Raw genomic sequence first — 27,073 nt, forward strand, 5'->3', positions numbered from 1 at the left:
GCTGCCACACTTATTAAAGAGAAAGATCCAATCCATTTCATTTTCTCATACAGTAGATCCGTGTACGAAATGTTAACATTGTAACTGCATCAATTGTAAAGCTTTGTTTCTCCCAGAAAAGCCACATTTCTCGGGGGTTCTCCAGTTCGGACCCAGCGGATTTAAAAGGGCATACAAGTATTGGGGCATACAAGTATTGGGGCGTACAAGTATTGGGGCATACAAGTATTGGAAGGAAAGTAATGTTAGTATATGAGACTTGGATTGTTACTACAAGTTGATGCAAGGTACTGGATGAGATTTGGGGTATTAAAGTCTCAGCGGCAAAACTGGGTCAAAAACAAAACTCCACCACATTTATCAAAGGAAAGAAAATGTAACTGAAAGGCTTCTTCTTGCAGCTGAGACTGATACATGTTTCCTGTTTGTATGTTTGTTAAATGATTTGTGTAAGTGGCTATCGGGCAGATTCAGCCAGCATTGTTAACCGGTTTGCACATCCGATCCGGCGTTAACTTCCATTTAGTTGATACGTGTTAGCGCCGGATTGGCTGCACTGACTCATAACTGCGCTTGATGAATCTTCCCCTATGCATCAAGCATAGAAAAGATTGATTTTGTCATTAATCCCCTTGACTTGGAGGGGCGTTGATGTGCGATGTTCTGGAGCCAGATTTAACATAACGGCTGCAATACAGTATATCAAAGTACTGTATTTGACACGTATTTTGAGTCCCTTGTTTGGAAGTGGATACATTTGGGATAATTAACGTTATAGTTCAAGGACACTAGCCATTATTTTTCTTTCTAATTGTTTTTCAAGTTTGGGAGATGGGGGACTGGGGAAGAAAGAATGGAAGTATGTCCGCATCTGCCTTAGGCCTTGAGCACACACCGCGCTACGCGACGTGCATGCGCGCGTTCGTCACTGACCTCTGGCGGCCAATTATTTATTTATAAAATGTTTTACCAGGAAGTAATACATTGAGAGTTACCTCTTGTTTTCAAGTATGTCCTGGACATGGTTAATATGACAAATAATACATGGTTACAAATACAGTTACATTGTTGAAACTACCATTGGCTGCAAAGCACGACGTCGTTGCCGCTGCTGTAGCTGGAGTCTTTCAAAAGTGTGATTCCACGCTACAGCAACACGACGTCAGTTTCAGCAGCCAATCAATGTCCAGACGTTTTCATTGATTGGCTGCTGGGGGACGGGGTTTATTAATTTATTTATTATTCTCATTATTTACATTATATCACATTATTTATTTATCCATCGCCCACCCGCTTCCCCGCTTGCTCCCCCGAAACCGGCCCGCTCCCCCCGCCCGCCTGCTCCCCCGAAGCTGACTGGCTTGCTCCCCCCGCCGCGGATCATTCCGTCTGCTGGGGATGTTCACACATCGCCAAGCAGATGGAGGAGCGCGCATGCGGCGCAGCGAAGAGCTGTGTGTGCTCTCTCCCTAAGGCCCGGGCCATAGAGGGGTGGGGAGAGCAGAGGCGCGCTAACGCTGAGGCTCGCCTGCTTCAGTCAGTGCGATTGCACGGACTTGCAGGCGAGCCAGCGTGCGCGAAGGGAGCCGGGGGGAGGTGGTTGGAGGCGGGGCAGTGACGTCGCTGGGCCAATTGCCCACGACGCACTGACGTCAATGTCACGGCGCCGTGACGTTGACGCTGCTGTGCTGTGATTGGAGGTTTTCAGCCGACAGCGCGCTGAAAAACAGCTTGGCGCTCGGCTGAAACCTCCAGCTCGTCAGCACGCCTGCGGACGCTCGCGTGAGCCCCCTCTCAAGGCATCCTCATTGAGGATGCAGGGGCTCAGCGCGGAGCGTCCGCACGCCTCAGTACGGCCTGTCCGTCTATGGACTCGGCCTAAGTCAATCAACAGAAAAGAGTATCAGACGGTGGTGCAATGTAGGGCTATTGACAGGAAGCACTAAAGAAAGAAAAGTGCCCTACTGAATGCACTCATAGTAGAGAAGTGTGTTAAATTGATATTGGTTAAAACCCTTTTATTAAGTTATTAAAAATAGTCTTGAAAGAGGGTTCAGGTATATACAGTAAATCCATGGCCTGTCCCTAAAAAAAAGCTACCTAATATACTCTGGAAAATTCCAGTGGTGCAGTAGCAGTACAGTAGCTTAGTGTTGTCATAATCAATTGCAGTCTAGTTATTTCAGGAGTATTGTCTGATGTTAATAAGCAGATATGGTTTGCTATGTATCGCTTATGTTCAATTTAAATGCGTTTAACTATATTGCAGATACTAAAACATGGGGCTTGGTGTATAAATGACACCAGCCACATGCACTAAGGTCATAGAATCGTGCCTAGACTAGACCAGTCAAAATAAAGAGCTACTGTTAATATTCAGTGAGGAAAAAATGTAACTCACTTATTGTTACAATCTGCTATGCAATTGGTAGCGACGAACACCATGCGTATTGTTACATGAATACTGTCATGTGTATACATAGTTAACATGAGCAGTCAAAAATTACATGCATTTCCCATACTTATGGCCAATCAGTAAGTCTATGCTAGACCCTTAGTAATGTGTGAATATACTGTTAATACTATATGAGAGACACTGTGCCAGCTAGGTGAGTATAGTGCCACATGAGTTGGTATATATCATTTATCCAGAAGTCGTCTGCATTTAGTCGCATCCCAAGTCGGGTTACACACTGTCTGGAGATACACTCGAACAAGTGTCTTTACACCTCGAGGCGCGGTTCAAAAGACCGCATCAAATTATAGCCTCTTGTAGTAGAACAGCAGTGTAGCTACCATGCAGTAGTAGTTAATTGTAAAGCTAGAGCGTGTTCTCGTGTGTGTGTGTGTGTGTATATATATATATATATATATATATATATATATATATATATATATATATATATATGTATGTATGTATGTATGTGTGTATGTATGTGTGTGTGTATGTATGTATATATGTATTTGCTTTCCATCTGAAATTCTGGTATATATGGTAAATACTTAGTTATGTTAAACTATTGGCATAACTGGTTGTTATATACTGTGTCATAGTTTGATGTTAATGATCAAATTAACAGATAATGCTACACCTGCGCTTTAGTTATATCTCAAATAGTGGTACTCTGTATATTGAGGTACACTTTGCCAAGTGTTAATTTACCTCGAGGCGCGGTTTGAAGACCGTATCCAGTTATAGCCTCTTATATAGAAACAGTAATGTAGCTGCTATTGAGTTATTGAGTTTCCAGCATAATTGTTACTGAATGCGTATTAAGATACAGTCTAGGGTCGCAGAATGTGTAGCAAATAGTTACAAACGTCATAAGGAATAGAAACGCATATCATCCTTTACACATCATATGGGCTAACAATATACAAGCCATCTGATCACACATCTAATGGGCTGCAAGTACATATATAGTCCTGCATATTACATATATATGACATGCTGGGTACTGACAGTAAAACGAACTTAACACAGGTAAGATAAATGAAAAAATGCCAGCGGTAAATACCACCTCTAGTTAGTCATAGTAGAGTAGATTTTACTTATCTGTGAGTATAAGGCCGCGTTTATAGTGGCGTCGATGGCGACACGACGGGTGACGTCGCCGTCGCCACAGGCGAAAGTTATATTTCGCTGGGCGGCGGCGTAGAAGGTTTCCTGGCATTTGATTGGTTAAAGGGCTGTCACATGAGACGACAGCCCTTGAAAAATCACATTTTGCTGGCTTCCAGTTTTCGTGACGTCGCTCTGTCGCATTGTCACCATCGCGCTTACTATAAGCGCACGCGGTGGCGGCAATGCATTTGTTTTCGGGTGACATTGCGTTGTCGGCACTATAAACGCGGCCTTAGTCAGCCTGTGTTTGTAGCGTCTAAGCACATTGCATTCACTCCTCCCGCAGGTACTTCTGCATGGTGACGTCACTATCACCTGACGCACATTTCACGCAATTATGCGCTTTTTCAAAGGTAAGTAACGAGAGTATTTATAGGGTTGCAGTTGTCTTGGTAACCACTATCAGTCAACGCGGTTAACCCTTGCTGGTAATGCACACAAGTCCACACAATGTCTATAGCATAAAGCTAAGGGGAACAAAATAATGAAAGGAGCACTATGAGTGGATTCAGTAGGGCACTTTTCTTTCTTTAGTGTTTTTCAAGTTTGTAAGTTTTTCATGGTTTAATAAGAATTGATTTACTATCTCGATTGTGAATGAAGAAACTTTGAGTTTACGCTGCTTTGTACCCCACCAATCGCCTGTCTGAAAACGGCTATTTTAACAAGCAGCGTGACTTGCCCCAGATTTCCTATAAATTGCTCTTATGTTCTGGCACTCCTGGGAGACCTCTGACGACGTGTCAGGGACGTCATACATTTTGCTTGTCCAGGTGGAGATCTTAATTGAACGCAATCTGAATAAAAGTGGAGGAGATCCCACTTACGCTTGCGTCACTGGGGCCTCGGCTCAAGCATTCCAGCACCTTGGGGGTTACATTTTGCTTTAAGTGAAGATCATCAAATTTGTATGACAAACGTCTCCCTATTGATGTATAAATACCCAAGTCTGGTCTGAAAGTGATGAGAAAATCTTTAGTAAACCTTTGTGCGGAAAAAATGGCAAAGTCTTAAGGAGTTTCCTGGAGTTTCAGTATGTGTGCCACTCTTTCTTTTTTTTTTATATATTATTTTTAGAAGAACCCCTGGAGCTATGAGAGGAGTTGGGATGACATCCTAAGTACCTGTATTTCATTTAAAAATAGTTAAGACAGAGGTGGTGCAAATATAGTTTAAGACATCGGGACATTGATACAGAACACCTGAGATACTATATTGTGCAGCTTTAAAACTACATTTGCTCTTGCACATGCCAAAAATTAATTTTTCTAAATATATTTAATAGTTTTAATCTGCAGTATTTTCATAGCTTCACTTTTAAGAAAAAGCAACTCTGAGATACGGTGCATTTTCTGTGGATTACCTTTAAGGTGGCTGCGTGTATAGTACTGCAAACATTGGAGCATTCGTTTCTGTATTTGCACACTAGGAGTAGAGGTGTGTGTGTGTGTCTTGCAGCGCTGGAGGATGGTGATCTCGCAGGCATGGTGCTGATGGATTGAGGGCATGCTGTTCAGTGTCGTTCCTGCTGGTGGAGTGGGTATTGGGCACTGGGTAGAAATAGTCATGGGGCCCGTGCATACTCTGAGGTTGATGGCCTGTTGCTCCTCGACATCACTGTACAGTTTATCATTGCTGAGGTGGGAACTGAATAGTCATGACCTGTACTCCGTATAGTGGACTAACTCACCCTTTAGCTTGATATAGATTTGATTATAGACACACTAGAGCAGGAGTGGCCAAGGCCAGTCCTCAATGGCCACCAACAGGTCAGGATATCCCTGCTTCAGCACAGGTGATGGTCATTGACTGAACCACTGATTGATTCATGTGTGCGGAAGCAGAGATATCCTTAAAACCTGACCTGTTGGTGGCCCCTGAGGCTGGTTTTGGCTACTACTGCTCTAGAGATAATTGATGCTCAACATAACGAAGAATAGTTGCCTGCAAACAGTTTGCCACCTCAGACTCCCAATTCCCAGCTGGGTGTCACTCCAATCGGCCAGATTTGTGTCTGTGCCCTATTTACGGGATTTTCAGTAAAACATTTCAAGCAAAAGAGGAGACTTTTTTCAGAGCTACCATAGCGTGAGGTGTACTGGAAAATTTCCACCATAGCGTGAGGTGTACCGGAAAATTTCCACCATAGCGTGAGGTGTACCGGAAAATTTCCACCATAGCGTGAGGTGTACCGGAAAATTTCCACCATAGCGTGAGGTGTACCGGAAAATTTCCACCATAGCGTGAGGTGTACCGGAAAATTTCCACCATAGCGTGAGGTGTACCGGAAAATTTCCACCATAGCGTGAGGTGTACCGGAAAATTTCCACCATAGCGTGAGGTGTACCGGAAAATTTCCACCATAGCGTGAGGTGTACCGGAAAATTTCCACCATAGCGTGAGGTGTACCGGAAACAACAATATTAAAACACATATATTCATTGAACCATATAAACATGAAACTACAATATTAAAACAAAATTGTAAGCTAATAATTCATATTTTATTTTAATCATAGGTGGTTAGGGTAGGGTTTATTTAGGATAAGGGCTTAGGGTAGGGATTTTTAGAGTAAGGGCTATTAGTAGAGGGTTTTGAGGTAGGGGCCATCTAGTGTGATTACAGCTACTCCAGCTGAAGCAGAGCGCCATCTAGTGCAGACCTCACGCTATTGTAGCACTCTTTTTTTCTTACCGGAATGTACTGCGTTTGCCTAATTGCTAATGGCTGGCGAATGTTTGCGCATATTGACAACTTCGAAAAATGTTTGCAAGCAGTAAAAGTCCAAAATTCACCAGTAATTCTATCCCCTCTCAGTACCTTCTTCCCATGGAAAGTAGGATAAAACCCATTGAGTTATACTTCATATGACTTGGTAATTGCAGCACGATAAAGCAGAATTGCCTGCTGCTTGCTGGTTTTCTTTGTATTGCAGCTCTCTGATCCCGCAATATCTGGGGAATCCCGGCTCCCCCACTCCAGCAAGAGGAGGGGGGGGGGGGCATGGGTGAACTCCGGGGGTAAAATAATAAAAAATGTGAATTTGGGGGGAAACCGCTGCTTTCATTCTCAGAAGGGGGATTAAAAAATTGTGATAAAACAGTTAATACCATAATACAAAAAAAGCTGATTAGAAGGTCACCTGAAAACAATAATTTATTGCCATTTGAGTTGTAATATACAGTAATAAATGTTGTTAGCCACAACAAGTTGCTGCCTGTTCTCCTTCTAATAGCTATTCACATTGATGTAAGTGAGTGAATCCTATTCTGATGATCTGTTTATTTTTGGGCCATTCTCTGGAAACTCCAGGGTTGTGCAATTTACAACAAAGAACTGCTGTGATCCCCTGGCCTGCTGTATACTCCATGCAATCCAGCTGTGTTCCCCTGGCCTGCTGTATACTCCATGCAATCCAGCTGTGATCCCCTGGCCTGCTGTATACTCCATGCAATCCAGCTGTGATCCCCTGGCCTGCTGTATACTCCATGCAATCCAGCTGTGATCCCCTGGCCTGCTGTATACTCCATGCAATCCAGCTGTGATCCCCTGGCCTGCTGTATACTCCATGCAATCCAGCTGTGATCCCCTGGCCTGCTGTGTACTCCATGCAATCCAGCTGTGATCCCCTGGCCTGCTGTGTACTCCATGCTATGCAGTGGCTTTCCTACATTCTGCCAGTTACTTTGTATTGTACAGCATATCAAAGCAAGTGGGGGGAAAGCCAGCACAAAAAAAGGTTAACACTTTTCCACGTTTATTCAAATTCTGACTATTATATGCCAAGTCCACTCTGTATTCTTCAGGAGCACCGGTAAGTGTATTGCTAGTTATCATTTTTTGTATTTTCATGTGCAGCATTTGCCTCTATTCATATTGATATTTGTGCACTCACCATGCATGATGTGTAATTAGGACATTTTCACTTTACACTAACTGTGCAATTAACAGCTTCCCACTTAAAAGGAATGCACATAGTCCTGCAATCAGTGCCGTCTTAATGCATGGGCACGCTGGGCTGTTGCCCGAGGGCCCCACGAGCATAGGGGCCCCACGAGCATGGGGACCCCATGGTAATCTATGCACAGACCAGAATTTAACACTAATTTTCCGATCACCCACCTCAACATTCAAATCTCCCGCTAACTCGGTAGAAGGAGAAAAATGACGACTTGTAGCGGAGAGTTGGTATGTCTGCATTCGCGCAAGAAATTTTGCAGGACCCAGTGCAATGCTTTGCCCGGGGGCCTATAATGCTGTTAGGACGGCCCTGTCTGCAATGATTTTACTGGAGTGAGTAGCTCTTCACAGCATCAATCCATTAATGTCTGTACCCTGCCAGACCATAGATCCTTAAATGTGTTTCTTGTAGACACACCTTAAAGTATTCCTCATCTGGCAGTCATATGGTCGTAGGAGAGATAAAAACTCAATGTTTGAAATATTTTATTAAAAATATAAATACAAATGTGTATTTTGTGAGAGGGAAAATGTCAGAGATTAGGTTGTCATTTAAGAAACCGCAGTCAAATTTACAGTGTGATAATCTCAAAACTGTGGCTACCTTCTGAGTAACCAGCGAGTGCCGACCAGCTAGTGCCATGATTTACAAAGGGCCGTCAAGTAAAATGTAGTACCCCTTAGTGAATCGGCGCCTTGGAGGTAAGAGATGAAGAGACAGATCAAGAAAAATAGAGAGCGAAAGGGAGACAGCCAGAGATTAGGAAGCAATTTGAGACCATGTTTAGTGTTTGACTGCTGTCACTTGGCACTCGATGGCTGTAGTTTGGCCCTTGCGGTCTGCAGCCTCTGCTCCTCCTGCAGGTTTCGAAGACAGGCGTTTTGGCTGATGGGCTGCACGTTAGACTGTGGGAACCACCCGGACTGCATGTCAGAGAGACGCACCCCACACAACCAGCCTGGGATGCGAGAGAGAAAGGGAACAACTTGGGCATGAGACATCCACAAACATACAGGGCCATTTTCATAATGGACCTTACAGCTTGGCACGTATTGGTTAATGTGGCCCCTTCATTACAAAGCAATATAATAACATGCAATGACTAGCGCCCGGCAGCGAAGGAGGTTAAGGTGGTCATTTATTATAGTTTTCCTACTGCAAAAAAAACAGCTCAAAATGTATAAGAAAAAAAAAATCGAATCTCTTTATGTAACAAAGAAATATTACTAGGGAAGCTCTACCCAGATACCGATTTTTCTTCAGCATTGAAAGCATTTAAAAAGAGAACCTAACAGAGCCCTGTGACAAGATGAGAGGTGAGATTTCCAGCCCTGTATTGTATTTGAGGGGGGCAGGACTCTCCTCTTGTGGTCAAAAGATGGCAAGACTGGCTATAATTAATAGTCCCAAATGTGTGCCAAGTATGTGCTAAATGTAAGCCATTACTCCAGGTAGAGTTGAAAGAATTGGTGGAACAGCAGGAACCCAGAGAAAGCGCCGATCAACTCACCAGAGGTAGCAAAAAATAAAAAAGGTTTATTGAATTACATTGTTAAAAACAAAAAACAAACTAACATAAAAAACTAAATCTCCTACATGTTTCCGGCTCTCCAGCCCTTTCTGAAGGAGTGAGAACGGGCTGGAGAGCCTGAAACATGTAGGAGATTTAGTTTTTTATGTTAGTTTGTTTTTTGTTTTTAACAATGTAATTCAATAAACCTTTTTTATTTTTTGCTACCTCTGGTGAGTTCATCGGTGCTTTCTCTGGGTTCCTGCTGTTCCACCAATTTTTTCAACTCTACTGCCCCACGATTGGAGTGACGCACTTCCGCAGCGCAGGTTCCGGCAATTTGCTACTCCTCATGGGAGAACGCAGACAGGAGACGGGCACCTCCATGTGAGTAGCCTGAAGTTTTTCCCGGACGGTCTGAGGCTTCGGTATCACCATAGCTTCAGCACGCGGGATCCTACAAGGCTTTATCATAAGGACACAGGTATTTACCTCAATATCTTTGGACATTAAGGGATGCAGAAGCCAGGACCAAGATATTTATGCTAATGAGTTACTAAGGGTTCGGTTTAAGGCTGGCTCTAGTTTCTCTAGCTACTCTCTTATTGGGTCCATCTTTCCCTGTTAGTTCAGTCCTTTTTTGTATACAATAGGCGATGTTATTTGCCCAAGAACTTATAACCTGATTTGCTGCGGATTTAGAACCATCTTTTGGACTTCATATATGTCATATACTTTTCATTTTTGGGTCTCTCAGATCATTTCTCAGAGTTTCTGTATCGCTATTTTTGGAGCTGGGAGTAGTTACCTACACAACATTACTCCAGGTAACCCTTCCACCTTATTGCATTTAGGTCATGCTAATGGGATTCTCTGATGAAGAAACTCCTATAGTTTCGAAACGCGTTGGAATAGTGCCAAATCATAAGTGTTTCGAGTGAGCTCCATAGCGGCATCCCACTGTCTGCTTCAACGGTGACTGGTGAGCGATCGAATCTGCAGCCTCTGGTGTCGCGGCCAAGTGACTTCACCTGGAGGCAGACGGAGAAGCAGCGGGACGTGGTTGCAGAGTGCATAACGCCATCACACGTCTCCTTGTGTGAATCTCGTGCTGGCAAGAAGGACTAACATCCTGGAACTGCTATACCTGCACTGGAATTGATCTGCCTGAGAAGGACTGACTTATAAACACCCACTGATGAGACGCCTTTGGGGTGTAAGAACATGGGAAGCACTTGCTGACATCCTACCTCTGACGTCCCACCTGCGGTCTGGTGTAGTATGGTTAACAATTCCCTGACATGCTGTTTTAAATGTTATTTGATGTATGCAGAATACTCACCCTTATTGTTTATTCACAATATATGTTACAATTTGACACTATGAGCGTTGTGCGCTGTTTTTTTGTATTTTCTTTGTACTAGCCCTGGGGGTACCCAAGCCATCCCTGTTCCATGGCTGCAGACGCTCTCCGATATATACATCTAGTATCACATATTATTTTACTGTTATTCACCATCACTACTCACTTGGTTGGTGTAAGGTTGTGTAAACTTTAGTTAGATCGTAGTAGCGCACTTCCCCTCCCCCTTTTTCTTCACTCCTTGTTATGATGCCTTCTCCATTTGCAAAACTATTTTGGCTTCCTCAATCTCACAGATATTTGGTGGTTTATATCATATCCCTACAAACATTTTATTTTTACCTCCACTGCTAATTTCTATCCACAAGGTCTCTACATTTTCATAATTCCCTTCATAAACATCTCGCCTTATAATAGGTTTTAGATCCGTTTTAACATATAAACATACTTCACCACCTCTTCTATTTGCTCGATCCTTCCGAAAAAGGGAATAAACCTCTAAATAAACTGCCCAGTATGAGTTTCTTCCCACCATGTTTCAGTAATGCATATGCCTTCATTCTAGCTATTAATTAAAGATCTCCCATTTTATCTGTTAGGCTTCTTGCATTAGCAAACATGCATTTAAGGTTTTTACCAGTCTGTGCCATTATCTTATCTGCTCCTGCCTTTCTTCTCCAATTGGATTTAGTCTTTAGAAGTTTACTAGTAATATCTGTATTTAATATCAGTGTGTCTCTGCCTGCCCAACTCCCCTTCCCACCATTCTACCTTCATGACCACTAGCTATTTCCCTGTTCCGATCTCTTCAGTCTTTTCCATTACCTCTTGCTTGTCCCTCCACCCTCCCTCCTAGTTTAAACATCCTCCCCCCTAGCACAGAAGATCCCTCTTCATTGAGGTGTAATCCATCCCTACCATAAAGATTGCACCTCTAAGAGAGACTCCCCATTGCTCTAAAACCCCCAAACTCTGCTTCCTATACCACTTTCTTAACCATGCATTAACCCCCTAATCTCCCTGGGGTAGCGCACGGCACTGGTAGTATTTCTGAAAATACTACCTTTTGAGGTCCTTACCTTAAACTTGCGGCCTAGATCACTGAAATCATTTTTAGGACCCTTTATCTTTCTCTAACTTTGTCATTGGTGCCAACGTGTACCAAGACGACTGGGCCAGTCCCAGCCCCTCCCAACTATCTGTCTACTCGATCCACAATGTGCCGAACCCGAGCTCCGGGGAGACAACAAACTTCGGTTCATGCGGTCACGGTAACAGATTGCCCTATCTACCGTCCTAATAATGGAGTCCCCTACCACCACAACCTTACCTGGTCTCTGAGAATCCAGAGTCCCCTCTGTGCTGGAGGAACACTATTCCCCTGGCTGCTAGAGGAATTAGTCTCCCCCAGCCTTACCATTTCTGCCCTGACACTCCCAATATCTTCACTCAATATGGCAAATCTATTGGGATGGGTCAGCTCAGAATTGGCCTGCCTCTTCCCCTTCTAACAGTTACACAGCTACCTACCTCTGCTTGTTCCTCACTCACAGCTCCACCATTTGCACCACTAATCCCAGCCAGGGCCTGCTCAGTGAGCACTAAACTCCTTTCAAGATTGTCAATGTCCCTCAATGTTGCAAGTTTCCTCTTAAGATAAGCAATCTGAGACTCCAAGGAACCCATAACTCACACTTCCCACCGCAGTATGCTCCCTGGAACATACATGTAGCAAGATGTGCATTGAGTGGCACGCAACACTATGTTTTGCACTATGTATTGTTGCACTATGGAGTATAAAGTGCTAACAATGTACTGTACCTCAATATACCAACTTGTCACAACTTCCTTGTTTCCACTCCTGGTTATAACTCCACACGTAATCCAAACTGCAATGTCTATGTTCTATATGGGTTATTTTGTAGCCAATCCATTAATTAGAGCTCTCAAACCCTATTATTTTATTACATTTTCAGACATTAAACACCCTGATTTGCTCAGCCTGGTAATGGATACATTGGCCAGAAGAAATTCACCTTCAGACACTCTTCACAAAAAGGTCATGGCTCAGGGATTGAAGAGGTGAGAAAATATGCAAATCTACATGCAATGATCATCAATGGCCACGTAGATATTTATCCGTGGTACATTGAGGCCATGAAGCTGCCAAGATAAGTGGGTTTTTTTTAATTTATTTTTTTATTATTTTTTTTAGGAATTTAGAACCATTTGAAAATGTATTATGTGTTTGCAGAACCCCAGCACTATATATACACATAAAAATACCGTTGCCGTAGCAGGCTTATTTTTTTTTAAATATACTAACAAAAAGATGGGCACAAGACAAGAACAACGGGAAAATCCCAAAGTGCCTTTCTCCCAAAACTCTTCAAGTCCAGCATGGTCCCCACTACCTCTGTGCTGCACAAGCCGGCGATATCCAACTCATTTTATTCAGACAGCTTAACTTTGAAGAAACGTGTCCCTTTCTGGCAAATGAGGAGTTTGTCGCACCATGTAGGTAGGTAGGTAGGTATGTATTGTGATACAATCACTGTCTGTATAGGCTTGAGTGGTGCACATAGTATGCTTTCCATCATGCAAGCAGTTAACCTCCCCTGGAGAGACTTGCTGCAGCTCTCCTGATTTAACAGGAGGTGTAAAAGGCAGACACAGAGGGCTGCCTTCTGAAAGACTGCTTTCCCCAGAGAAGGGGGAGAGAGAGAGTTCTCCCCAGACAGGAAGAGGATGGCACAGTCCCCTAGGCTTGCTGGACGGTGGTCGCGGAGCCTGCTGGGACTGTCTGGGTTGTAACCCCAGAAGGAATGAAGGATGTGAGACTGCACTGAAGCAGGGTTGTCCAGGACATTGGAACTACAGTGAATAGGGATTCCCGGACCTCTCATGGGGCCGAGCCCCCCAACAGATAAGAACTGAATAATAATATTTGTTATGGAACAAGAACCACATTTCTGACTCACCCCCCTCTCTCCTTTGCAGCTTCTGCCTGTCAGATTTTATTCCCAGCTGCATGGAGTCTGCAGACACATACTGTGCCTGTGTGGCTTGCAACAATGTTGCACTCCTTGCCTGCCAGCATGGAATCAGTGAGCTGCTACAGCAGTTTCTGAGATCCTCACCAGAATGGGCTAGTCTGCCCCCCCTCCTGTTTGTTCAGACATGGTCTGCCCCTAGACTATTCCTTCACCCACACTGCACCTCACTTCCTTTTCCACCCTGGAGACAGTGAGTAAAGAACCCCTTCTCTGTTTATCCCCCTTGGTGAGGCCATCTCTTTTTACCGGTTCCTAACTAACAATCACCACTACACACCATCCACAAGTATCTGTACCCTGCTACCTTTTCCCAATAAAGTGGAGGAAATATTACAGGACTTGGAGTGATTTAAAAGGGAACTGTGTTAATGCTATCGGGAGCCATTCATACCAACGTGACCCTGGCTTCAGAATAATATTGATGTGCCTAAAGACTATTTATAGTGTTTGCATATAGTAGTACACATTTTGGGCTGATAACCAGCTTAGCTGGTGGCTACCAGTTAGAGAGGGCTGGAGCTGCTGTGTAGTTAGACTCCTCTCACACCACCTATTTTTGCATATATTTTGTCTGGTGCAGATAATTAGACCATTCTGGTATTTTCTTTAATTGGATATTTTTTTTCTATCTAAAAAGTATGGTGTTATAGGCAGCACTCCAATTTTAAACCAAAAATACTAATACAGAAAATAGTGAACTCCCCCATGAGTTGTGGGCAAGTGGAGCATTCCAAGAACTGTTTTGACATTGAATGGGCCAGAGATTTAATCATGCTCGTTAATATTGCTTCGTGTTCTTCAAAATTTAGCACTTACAGAAGGTGTCTGTGCTAGATAGAAAAAAAGAAAAATTGGTGGGTGTACCCAGCACACAAAAAGAAAATAAATGTAGAAATAATAGTTCCACACTGTGATATATCAAAAATCAAAATTGTATTTATAATGAAACAATTGAAAGATAAATATTAACAGTGACAGATACTATATGAATACACACATCCAGGGATCAAAGTATACAAACTGAAGTAAGTCGAACCGGCATACGAGGGAGGGGAGTGGGAAAAAGGGGAAACAAAACAGGGGGGGGGGGAGAAAAGTCAAAAAATAGGGGGAAAAAATACCAAAAAGGGCAAAACAAGGAGCTGATGTGATGGGAAAAGGGGGGCAGCGTTTCGGGCTGGATGCCCCTTCCTCAGGCCCGTTCCCACTGATCCTCAAAAGAGGAACACATGGTACTCCCTTTAGCCCAAACCATATGGGTCTCCTGCCGTAAATATAATGGAATCACTACGTCAGGTGGATCTACTAGATGCACCTGGTGTAGTTATTCCATTATTTGTTGTCTTTTCTTCCCCCCGTTTTCTGTTTCCCCTTTTTCCCACTCCCCTCCCTTGTATGCCGGTTAGGCTTACTTCATTTTTTTTACTTTGATCCCTAGATGTGTGTATTCATGCAGTATCTGTCACTGTTAATATATACTGTATATCTTTCAATTGTTTCATTATAAATACAAATTCAATTTTTGATATCACAGTGTTGAACTATTATTTCTACATTTATTTTCTTTTTGTGTGCCGGGAACACCCACCGATTTTTCTTTTTTTCTATCTAGCACAGACACCTTCTGTAAGTGCTAAATTTTGAAGAACACGAAGCAATATTAACGAGCATGATTAAATCTCTGGCCCATTCAATGTCAAAACAGTTCTTGGAATGCTCCACTTGCCCACAACTCATGGGGGAGTTCACTATATTGTAATGTTGAGCATGTTTTTTAAAGATTTATTTTGTCTTATCCCTGGTTTAATTCTGCTTTATGTGGCTAGTTTTACTTCTTTATACGATAGTGTTATAGTCGTGAAACTTCTACAAATCCGAGTACGTCAGCTTCACCTCCCGGCATCCTGTGCATGTGGCACCCACTTATTGCATAAGAGGAAGGCCAGGACTCCCGACTGTAGGGTTGCCAGGTGTCCAGGATTGACCTGAACTGTCCTGTATTTAGACACACTGTCCAGTAAAAAATGAGAGGTAATACTGGACATGTATGTGGTATTACCTCTCTGGACGTAGTGACCTGACTGGCTTGGGGGGGGGGGGGCGCTGGATTTTTCTGAGCAGGGAGATAGTAGGGCGGTTGCTAGGGGGCTAGACAGTTTTCTCCATCCAGATTGGCTGCATTACCCAGCATCAGTAGGTGGTGTCAGGAGCCTGGGGGTGGGGCCCAGGAGAGGAGGAAACAGCATGGAGCGTAGAGAGCTGAAAGGGTGTGTCTCGTATTTTTGGAGAAGTTGCCTGGCAACCCTACTCCGGACTCACATATCACCACTCACCGTCCTCACTGCGCTGCGTCACCATGACGATGTCCGCTTTGTCCAACGAGAGCTCATCATTTTCACGTGATTTGTACGACTTCAAACACTGCATCTGTGAGAGCCCTGAAATAGCATGTGAAGCAATGAGGGGAAGCCTGAGACTGCCCTTTCAGACATCTATCTCACAGAGACCCCCAGAGAGGGGTCATTTAGGGACACAGAATGAATGTTAGACCAGCCACATTGGAATGCGTGTTTAAATGTAGAAATACAATTGGTGAATTCTATGGGTCACATGTATCCAGGCAAAAATCATGTAAATCTGGGGCAAAAACTGCACCAGGTGTAAAAGAAACCAATCCAATTGATTTCAATTTAATATAAATGCTGCATGTTGCCCTAGAATTGCACCAGCTCCATACTGTATATAAGAGCTGCAGTACATTACCCGCCTGTGCAGGTAATATATCTTGCAAGAAGCAAGAGACCCCTCCTCACCATGGTCCTTCAGAAAGTCAGTCTCCTCCTTCAGGGGTGAGAGAGCAGAGATCCAGCGCAGTTTCTGACTCCTGAGAGAGGAACACACACAACTTAGCGCAAGTTACGTGACTTTTATCCCATTTATAGGTTCATATTGAGGTTTTATGTGTTGCTTGATGATGTGTTTCTGTACACAGGTACCTATTGGATTACGAGTGGAAACTGTGATGATTCCCAGGATCCGTATTGCACTTAACCTCTAACTTTGAGCACTTTGTGTATTTTTTACATCATGATTATTGCATCGCTGGTATGTTTCAATCTATGTTTTGTACTTTTGTATAATATGTAATAAATTGATATATATTTGTAATAATTTCTGTCTCTCGTGTGTGCATATCATATCTAATCTAGCATATTTAATCTAATCTATCATAGCTAATCTATCAAAGTTAAGATAATCTTTCACATCTAATCTAATCTATCACAGCTAATCGAATATAATCTATCATAGTTAATCTAATCTATCACATCTAATCTATCATAGCTAATCTATCCTATCATATCTATCCTATCATATCTATCTAATCTATCCTATCATATCTATCCTATCATATCTATCTAATCTATCCTATCATATCTATCCTATCATATCATATCTATCCAATCTATCCTATCATATCTTTCTAATCTATCATATCTAGCTAATCTATCATATCTAGCTAATCTATCCTATCATATCTATCCTATCTATCTAATCTATCCTATCATATCTATCCTATCCTATCATATCTATCCTATCATATCTAGCTAATCTATCCTATCTATCTATCCTATCATATCTAATCTATCCTATCTATCTAATCTATTTTATCATATCTATCTAATCTATCCTATCATATCTTCATGAAACGCTCACTGTGTCTCTGTGCGTAAGATGTATTCTGTGTCTCGTCCATCCTGAGCGCTCTCCCTTCCCACAGAAGCGGTCTCTCGCAGGCCTGCAGCACTGTCTCGCAGGAAGAGGCGGAAGATATTTTTCTGGGAGCCGTGAAGTTTCATTTCGCACCTTTCCACACGCACATCTGATGCCCGGGCATAGTCAAACACCACAAACCGACCACCCCTGGGAGGAGAGAGCGTGAGAGACAGCCAGGAGAAGAGACATTCACACCATGCAATCAGGTGGAAAGAGAGATATATACAATCATATAAAGACAGCCTCATGTAGCTGTGGGGACATCACAATAAAAATGAGATTGTAAGCTCTCTGGGGCACAAAATCACTGAGCCTGGGAACTGTACTACACACAGTATTATGTACACGAACAGCACGTTATATTAAAAAAAAATATTATTTTAAAATATAAATAAACCTCTTATGCAAAATTATTTATGTACCCCTTGGCAGCCAGAAGTGCCTACAACGCATTACTCGGCATCCAAGGGGTTAAGGATGGAAAAAGTTTTGTAATACAATTAATTGTAGGCTGCCTGACTACTGCAATATAAATATCATGCACTGACATTGTAAATTATCAGACATGTGTTCGTAAGCAGGCGACAGACAGACAGTCAGTCCAACACTCTGAAGAAAGAAAGACTTGCAAAACTACTGGGTGTCTTCTGGGGTCAGATATTTCATTAAGAGGCAGGCAGATTTAGACTCACTCTCTCAACCGAGACAGCATGAGACAGTCATTGAAGAGATGTAAGTAAACTGGTCGAGTTGTGACCTTCCATTTGAAGCTGAGAGAGTTGAACTCAAGAGAAGTGACTTCCCCATGTTTAACCTGCCGGCGGGACTGCGAGATGAGAGGGAATATCTGGGAAGAGACCGCAAGAGAAAGCATTAGAAAGGTAATTTGTTGTCATTCTTCCGGGTTAGGCAGATGTCCAAAATAAGTAGCAAGTGCCCCTGAATGGGTCTCTTCTCTGTACTTCCTTATCCCTTCTTTGGCTCTACAACCTGATTCATGGACAGGTTAAATCTTTAGACACACACACACACACACACCACCTCCCCCCCCCCCACCACCCCAACAGAGAGACCCTCATTCTCACCTTGCATTCAAATTGAATCTTCTGGTTAAGTAGGATCAGCTCCTCTGTGTCCTTCATCATCTGAACCTTCTCATTGCAGTCTTTTATAAGCTGTGATACAGTGACACCCAGAAACAGACAGAGGAAGACAAATACATCTGTAGTTAGAATAATATTTTATACTTTTTTGTTCATCAGTATACTGTATACTGCACATAGCGGAACAAGTCGAGTTCCTTACCCAAAGAGCTAACAGTCCACTTAGCATAAGCACTCTCTCTCGAATAGGTGACCTTTTGCTAAGGTATCAAACTCTGTATTTTGGGGGTCCTGCATTTCAGGAAATAGTCTCTGGCTTTTGGGGCAAAGGAACTCTCTCTTTGCCTATTGGAATCAGGACCCCATCTGTGAGATATGTATCTATATTTCAGGTCAGGGACCCATCTCTACGGTTTAGGTATTTCTACTGGGGTCAGGTGACCTGCCTCATGTATACATTTCTCTTACTTGGGGATGGGTGAATTAACTCTTAAGTATAAGTCTCTCTCTCTTAGGCCACGTCCATGCTAGGACAAGCGCGTTACGTCCCGCGCCACGCCTGTCCATGTGATCTGTGTGGCCTGTGATCCACAGAGAGTGGGAGGCGTGCCCATGACATCACATGAGAGGTTCGCCCTCGTTGGCTGAACCGCTCACGTGACCCGGCCTTCACGAGACAAATTCAAAAAATGTTATCTCACAAAAAAACAGCTGCGCCGTCGTGCATGCGCCCTCTATGGACTTTCGCATAGACTTAATGTGTTTGATCGCACCGCTCGCGCGGTTGCTCTAAGCATGGACGCGGCATTAGGCCGCGTACACTGTGTGTGCGGTGTCACGCTCGCCTGTAGCAGGAGGCATTTCAGTTCTGCAGGCAGAGGCGGTCGGGGAGGCATGTCGGGGGCGTGGCCGGGACGTCATGAAGCTGGTTCGCCCTCATTGGGCGAACCGCTCACGTGACCCGGCCTCGCAACACATCGGCTGCCTCGGCGCTCGTGCACACGCGCACTATGCATATTGGCCTCCATTGGTTTGAATTTGGCGTGAGCGATATCGGAACCACTATGGACAGAGCCTCATGTGCAAGTGTAGCGTCTCTTGCTCTTCTCACCTTCTCCAGTGCATTATGGGCCTCGGTGGCTTGTAGCTCCTCACTGGATCCAGGGACAGATCGTTTTAATATATTCTGTGAGAGGAGAGTGTTACAAACAGGAATTATAGATCTAAATCAGAGTGTTAGACAATGGGTGTCAGGCAGTAACACACAGGGTAAGAGGGTGTGACATACAGTGCATCAGGGAGTAACACATGGAATATCATACTACAAAACTGGCTGTCACTAAGTAACACACCAGACATTAGAAAGTAACATGACAAATTTCACAGAGTAACATACAAGGGGTATTTACTAGTTTCCCGGCTGCAAAACTGGGGCAAATCACAGGAAAATAATTGATCAAAGGAAATCACCCCATTGCGCTCAATGCGGTTCCTCCTCTTTGTTAAACATGATGCCGGTTTTTGCCCATGTTTTGCAGGCAGCAGACTTTAGTAAATGGACCCCAGGGTGTGCGAGGTTAAGGCACACAGTATTCGAGAGTAACAAAATATGTTAGAGATTAACGCTGAATGTATTGTGTTGCACAATAATACATAGCATAACTGAGTAACAAATCAGAGAATCACACAGTAACAAAGTAACAAAATAACCTGTAGTAGCAGTCGGAGGCGCGTGATCCTCTGGAAGGGGAGGATGAGGAAGGATTTGAGACTCAGTCTCTGGCACACGGGATCACTCTCCAGTCTTCCCAGGACTAGCTGAAACCGCGGATTGTCACTCCTAAAACACGAGCACAGATGAAACCTCAAAACCTGGTCTACCAATATGATACTAGCTATCATATAATTAATGTAATTAATCTATGAATCTAACAGCCAGAAAACTGATTTATTATTATAAGACCCCCAATGTTGTCCCATTAACATGAAACCCCAAAAACTGACATTTAAAGTGTCAAATACACAGAACTAATCTTTTAAAATAAAAAACTAAATACTGATCCAATAACATGTAATGCAGAAAACTGACCTATAAACATAACATCCAGTAAACCTACCCATTAAAAACACCCAATAATTGTGCTGCATTGAATTGCAGATATTGCTTAAATAGTCTACAGTTAAATATAGGACTAATTTACAACTACGTGAAGCAGCCCACAGAGCTCAGAGGTCCCACAGACAGTGAGGGAACATGGTGTCTTCTTACCGTAGCCTCTGGAAGGTCCTCTCCTGGTAGGACTGGTTGGTGACGTAGGGCTGGTAGACTTTGCGGATGTCCGGAACATGGTTCAACACCACGTTACACACTTGGAAGTTGTACATGTCTGTCTCAAACTCTTGCTCCAGGTCAAACAGAAAGCTGCAGTAAGAAAGTGGGTCATCAAATGCCAAAACCATAGCTCAAATACAACCTGTGCCCCAACACTGAGCAAACTGCGCCCCAACACCAAGCAAACTGCGTCCCAACACCAAGCAAACTGCGCCCCAAACACCGAGCAAACTGCGCCCCAACACCGAGCAAACTGCGCCCCAACACCGAGAAAACTGTGCCCCAAACACCGAGAAAACTGCGCCCCAACACAGAAAACTGTGCCTCAACACAGAAAACTGCACCCCAAACAGAGAAAACTGCGCCCCAAACACAGAGAAAACTGCTCCCCAACACAGAAAACTGTGCCTCAACACAGAGAAAACTGCACCCCAAACAGAGAAAACTGCGCCCCAAACACAGAGAAAACTGCTCCCCAACATCAAGCAAACTGCGCTTCAAACACCGAGCAAACTGCGCCCCAACACCGAGCAAACTGCGCCCCAAACACAGAGCAAACTGCGCCCCAACACAGAGTAAACTGCACTCAAGCACTGCTTAATCAATACTCAAAGCCCAAATGATGCCCAATCAATACCCAAAGTCTGCTACAAAATGGCAGTGTAAATACACTTTACAAAATGATGGGCAAGATCAGTGAAACTATAACCAACCAAAAACTGTACATGCAAAGGCCAAACACAGCCCAATAAATCGCCAAGCACTGCCACCTCAAGCTAGGGCCATGTCCTCCCAGTGACCACACACCATGCTCACTATATGCAAGAAACTGTAGTGCAATGTTCTGCAATTCTCACCAGCAGTATGGAAGGGATTAATGGAGCAATACTGTACACAGATATGTCTGGGAGAGAATAGGTTAATTGAGGGTTGCTGTGCAGTCAGGAAAGGTATTGAGCACTCACTCGGAGCTGGCGTCCCGCACCTCAGACAGACGGGAGAAGAGCCACTGGCGGTCCTGAATACTCAGCACCTCCTGCAGCTCTGTGCTGCGCTGGAAATGATCCACTGCAATGTTCAGGCTGCGCAAGTACAGCGCCTCCGACATGATGAGCTCAAACTTAGCCTGAGAGTAGAGAAGGAGACACAGAGGTGGGAAAAGGGAAAGACAGAAGAACAGAGGGACAGAGAAAGAGACCCTCTCCCCAGTGGCGTAGCTAGACATGTGTGGGGCCTCTGGGCAAAAAACTAATTCTGGGCCCCCCTCACGTCTCTCTCTTTTCTCCCCCTCGTGTCTCTCTCTCTCTCTCTTTTCTCTCTGTTCTCTCTATCTTTGCTCTCTCTCTTTCTCTTTGCTCTCTCTCGTCTTTCTTTTCCCTCATGTATTTCTCTCTTGTACTTCATTTTCTCTTTGTCTCTTCCTTCCTGTATCCTTCCCTTTTCATGTCTGTTTTTGCCCCTGTGATTTAACCCTTCCCCTCCCTCTGACCTTTCTCAGCCTGTCTCTCAGGCCTCGTCCAGGGTGGCGCTGAGCGGGCGGGCTCACGCTCGCCACGATGAGACACATTGCGACAATGTGTGTGGTCAGCGTGAGCGGGCAGGCGCGTCTGCTCAGCGCTTAGCTGCTTGCCGAGCAAGCAAATTAGAATTTGTTGCTCGCAAGCGCGTCATCACGTGAGCGGTTCGCCCAATGAGGCGTGGCCGCGCCCCCAGGCGAGCGCGCGTCTAGCCGGCCACAAATTGCCGAGCAGGGCACAGCGCATGAGCACCAGCATGCCCGTTCCCTGCCTGGCCGATGCCTCAAGCTGCAACTCCACGCTGCTCTACTTGAGGCCACGCCCCCTGACCTACGCCCTGCCCACCTACAGAGCCTCTGCAGAGGAAGGGATTTCCCCTCTGTCCTTCCTGCTGCATCTCAGGGCCCCGCCCCCTGACCCAGGCCCCGCCCACCTGCTGTGGAAGGATTTCCCTCTGTGCTTCTTTCCTGCATCTCAGGCCCAACAATGTGCCACCGACAGGGGGGGGGGGTAGCGGGCCCCCAAGAGCGCGGGCCCCCTGGTTTGGCCCATCCTATAGCTGTGCTACTGCCTCTCCCCTACAATCCTCTCACCTCCTGCAGTTTCTGTTCTTCGCGTGTCATTGACAGTAAGACCGAGCTGCCCCTTATCACAGGGATGTCCTGCCACAGTGAGTCAGCAGAGGAGATAGACAGGCGCTGCAGGTACGAGTCCTGTGATGACAATGCCCTCCTGCGCAGCCTCGGAGAGCCAGGGTCCCTCTCTTCTACAGGAGAATCCTGTCTCTGGATCTCCTGGTTCAGAGCCACATCACTGTATTCCTGGTACAGGAGACTTGCTGAGGATAGGAGGGGAGTGAGGAGGAAGAGACAGTCATTTATACACCTGGTGACCTTATTTGCAGCACTTTCTCTGCCAGGACCCTTTCATAGATAAGCCCGTAAAGGGGAGACTGAGGAGGGTAAAACTCATTACATTTTATATAGTGTTAGGACCAATATGTCAGGCCAGAATCTGCACTCATGTTAAGCTTCCATTTTGTCTGGTCATAACTAGTTAAGATTCTGTAGTCAGCCTTTTGCTGAAATATAATTCCTAACGCACTCAGTTTCTGCTAAATTATATTTATTTTCTTCCTGCTAAGGATATTGCTAAGATACTTTTGTGTTGTCAATTTCCTGATGTTTTAGTTAGAATATAATAGAATGGTTCTCTGCAAGAAGCAAAATAGTGTAATATAGTTGCTAAAGACTCAAGGTCTCTTTTGATAACAGACAATGAATAAGCTATGTATTCAGACAATTGCTTGTATTGTAAAAGACACGTCCCAAAAGTCACGCCACTAATATGTCCTGCCCCTAAATCACGCCTCTAATCAAGCTACGCCCAAGACACACCTAGGATACGCCTATGTTACACCTAGGATACGCCTATGTTACGCCTCTGTTACGCCTCTAACCAATATCTTTTTTTTCTGTATAAAAGTCATTACCCTATGAGTAATAAATTGAGACAAAGGATTTGAAACCTGGCATGCGTTACGTTTCATTTCGTTCATCTTCCAGGCCTGATAAAATTCATCAAAGATCGAAGATAACAGTTGCAGGGTGTGAAAGCTTCCTGGGAAGTCTGCTGCAAACGGTGCAGATGGTGTAGTATCCAGTCACAAGGCTTCAGTGTACCTGGCAGAGGAAAGGTTCCTCTCGGTTCTGAAGCATAGGTGAGGAAATTAGGTCTTCCTTCAGTTTTGGTGTCCAGAAGTGGGAAATTCACAAAGGTGGTGAGTATATATGTAAATTTTTATATATGATGCTTCATCCCCTCTGGGAATTTAAAAAGACCTCAATTATGCTGGTTAGAGTTTAGATAGTTTATGAATTGTGACTGAAGATTGGGTTAGAGTCCCTTTAGACAAAATTTTTGGTTAGAGTCCAGTAAATTTTGTGCACGACTGGACTGTTATCTCTGATCTAGCTGAACGACCATTGTATATTGTGTAAGTATAAATATTGCAATTATTTGTCATAATTTAGCTGTTTTTCTTTAAGCTACTAATGGGTGCTTACATGAGTAAGAATGACTCTGGACGGAAGCCTAGGAATGTACAAGTTTTTAAATGCGAGTGTAAATCTGGTCGGACTCCTGAGGAATTTGTTGCTCAGACAGCTAGTCATTATTATTGTGACCCGTTTGTCGAATATGCAGAAGCTTGTTCTCGGCATGAAAATAAGGCAATGTATTTACAAGGCAGAGGGCAGAATAGACGGAGATCTTATGCTGGTCCCAGAAATCAATCAGGGAGAATAGCTCATAATAATGGTGCCTGTTTTAACTGTGGTAATACTGGTCATTGGCAGAGAGTGTGCCACTATCAGTCAGAAGCAGGGAAGTGCTGCTTTGCCCGTGGGGGCTCAGAGTGAAAGTCTCTGTAAAAAAAAAAAACACCGTTACCTTATGTAAAAGAGCTTGTTTGTAACCCTGATGAATTTTTTCCTGAATGATTTCTTGTGTGAAAGATACTGTGTGAAAGTCATGCTGATTATCGTGTGTGTACAAAAAATATGAATATTAGTTGCTCATGATGAAATCTAAATTTTAAAAGGTTTTAAAAATGGTGTACACCGAATATAGAGAGAAATACCTCACAACAAAAGGGGAGTATATTCAGCTCTGTCCCTGGTTATAGTTTGAAAGGTTTATTCGTTCTGGCCAGGCGGATACTTTTTAAACCGGACACATTTCTTTTCGTTTGTGGTATTTCTATCTTAATAAAAGGAGGGGCACAGCCTCTCCCTTACAGTTTAAAGAATGCGAAGCATTCACATTAAAATTAACTAGCTCTTCTGGATGCCGAGAAGGCATTTGACCGTATCGATTGGTCCTACCTCCGAGAGACGCTGGGGGTGTTTGGGTTTGGGGGCCGCCTTCTTGAAGCAATAATGGCCCTATACGCAGGCCCCACAGCGAAAGTGCGGCATCAGGGCTTCCCTTCCGAGCTATTTAACATTCGAAGTGGAACTCGCCAGGGTTGCCCGCTGTCCCCTTTACTTTTTGCCCTTTGTATCGAACCCCTCGCAGCCCACATTAGATTAAGCCCTAATATATCAGGAATCCAATTGGGGGGACAGCATCACAAAGCTGCGCTATATGCAGACGACGTGATCCTGACCATCTCTAAACCGCTGACAACCCTGCCCAATGTCTTTGAGATCTTGGGCGCCTTTGGCAGGATTTCAGGGTTCAAGATTAATCAGGCCAAGTCTGAGGCGCTCAACATCAATCTACCTAAACCAATCGAAAAATTATTAGAATTAAATTTCAATTTTAAGTGGCAATCCTCCGCTATCAAATATTTAGGGGTATACATCACTAGGGATTATAATACTTTATATAAGGCAAATTTCCCCAAGATGATGAAGAAGCTCAAGGAAGATCTCAGGGTATGGGCGGGGTACGGGATATCATGGTTCAGCAGAATTCATAGTGTCAAGATGAATTTACTGCCCAAAATGTTATATCTGTTTCAGACCCTACCAATACCTTTAATTAAATCTGAGATCCAAGCCCTTCAAGCTCACATCATCCAATTTATTTGGAACAAAAAACGCCCACGAATTGCAAAAAGCCTACTGACAAAACCAGTAGTAAAAGGAGGACTTTCGGTACCTTGCTTGATGGCGTATTATAAAGCGGCACAATTAGGCCAAATCATTCAATGGCACACGGACCCCACAAACAGAAGATGGACAGAGCTAGAAAGGGAATGTTGTGCCCCAGTGGCACTTCAAGATTTGATCTGGCTACCAAAACAATGCAAGAAAGGCATTGGAACGCCGCTCTGCGCAGTGGCGAACTCCTTAGCGGTCTGGGAGACATCTAAATTTAAAGCTAACTTAACCACCCCCCACACATTAATGTCCCCCCTATGGGGCAACCCGGACTTTGCTCCGGGGCTGTCGAGTGATAAATTTGTAAAGTGGACGCAGGCAGGGTACAACCGATTAAAGGACCTGGGGGGTAAGGGATCTATCAAGACGTTCGATTGGTTTAAAGAGGCATCAAATTTCCCAAATTCAGAATTATTTAGATTCCTCCAGGTCAGGGCATTTTATAACAAATTTCCTGTTCGTCCTGCACGAACTAATTTTGAACAGCTGTGCTCCAGACCAACGGACACACGGGGACTGACATCTCGGATGTACAGGGAGGTAGTCTGTCCGGCTGGTAAGGACTCCCCCCACCTACGATACATGCGACAGTGGGAGACAGAGCTAGGGGAGACATTAGAGGACGACGACTGGAAATACATATTGCAAACTGCAGCGAAAAGTTCAATATGTGTCACATTAAAGGAGAACGCATATAAAGTCCTCATGAGGTGGTACCACACCCCAGTCAAATTATCTAAATTTGTCAAAGGTTATTCGCCGCTCTGCCCTAAACAGTGCGGAGAATTGGCTGACCTTAAACACATGCTGTGGTCTTGCCCAAGGGTGGTCCCGATTTGGGAAAAAATTCGAAACTGGCTGGAAGGGATGCTCGACTTAGAGATCCCCCTGGACCCGTGGCTGTTCCTTGTGGGCAGGCGGCCCCAGGGCATGTCTAGAACAACACATAAACTGGTCATGCATTTTGCGACCGCCACCCGATGCGAGATCGCAGCACTGTGGAAGCAGAATGAGATCCCAATTATCCCCAAAATCAGGAACCGAATTTGGCACGTCTGCCAGATGGAGCAGTTGACGAGTTGGGTCAACGACTCTGGCGCTAAATTTCTAAAAGTCTGGGGCCCGTGGCTGGAACAAACCAACATCCCAGGGGTGGACGCCGCC

At 44.2% G+C, this 27,073-nt stretch overlaps 1 protein-coding gene across 4 annotated transcripts in view; it reads right to left on the reverse strand.

The window, feature by feature from the left end:
• Positions 1 to 8,054: 8,054 nt before the first annotated feature.
• Positions 8,055 to 27,073, reverse strand: part of LOC142501662 (uncharacterized) — a 55,273-nt gene continuing 36,254 nt past the window's right edge. For all 4 annotated transcript variants that reach the window (XM_075611812.1, XM_075611809.1, XM_075611810.1 and 1 more), the window contains 11 exons: positions 22,835 to 23,079; positions 21,690 to 21,850; positions 20,662 to 20,814; positions 20,103 to 20,232; positions 19,504 to 19,578; positions 18,375 to 18,464; positions 17,982 to 18,136; positions 17,230 to 17,436; positions 16,329 to 16,399; positions 15,849 to 15,953; positions 8,055 to 8,544 (listed from right to left, as the gene is read on the reverse strand). In XM_075611812.1, coding sequence (XP_075467927.1) covers positions 8,387 to 8,544; positions 15,849 to 15,953; positions 16,329 to 16,399; positions 17,230 to 17,436; positions 17,982 to 18,136; positions 18,375 to 18,464; positions 19,504 to 19,578; positions 20,103 to 20,232; positions 20,662 to 20,814; positions 21,690 to 21,850; positions 22,835 to 23,079 — 1,550 coding nt within the window. In that variant the 3' untranslated portion in view covers positions 8,055 to 8,386. The remainder of the gene's footprint in view (positions 8,545 to 15,848; positions 15,954 to 16,328; positions 16,400 to 17,229; positions 17,437 to 17,981; positions 18,137 to 18,374; positions 18,465 to 19,503; positions 19,579 to 20,102; positions 20,233 to 20,661; positions 20,815 to 21,689; positions 21,851 to 22,834; positions 23,080 to 27,073) is intronic.

This window comes from Ascaphus truei, chromosome 8, assembly GCF_040206685.1.
Source record: "Ascaphus truei isolate aAscTru1 chromosome 8, aAscTru1.hap1, whole genome shotgun sequence".
NCBI lineage: Eukaryota > Metazoa > Chordata > Amphibia > Anura > Ascaphidae > Ascaphus > Ascaphus truei.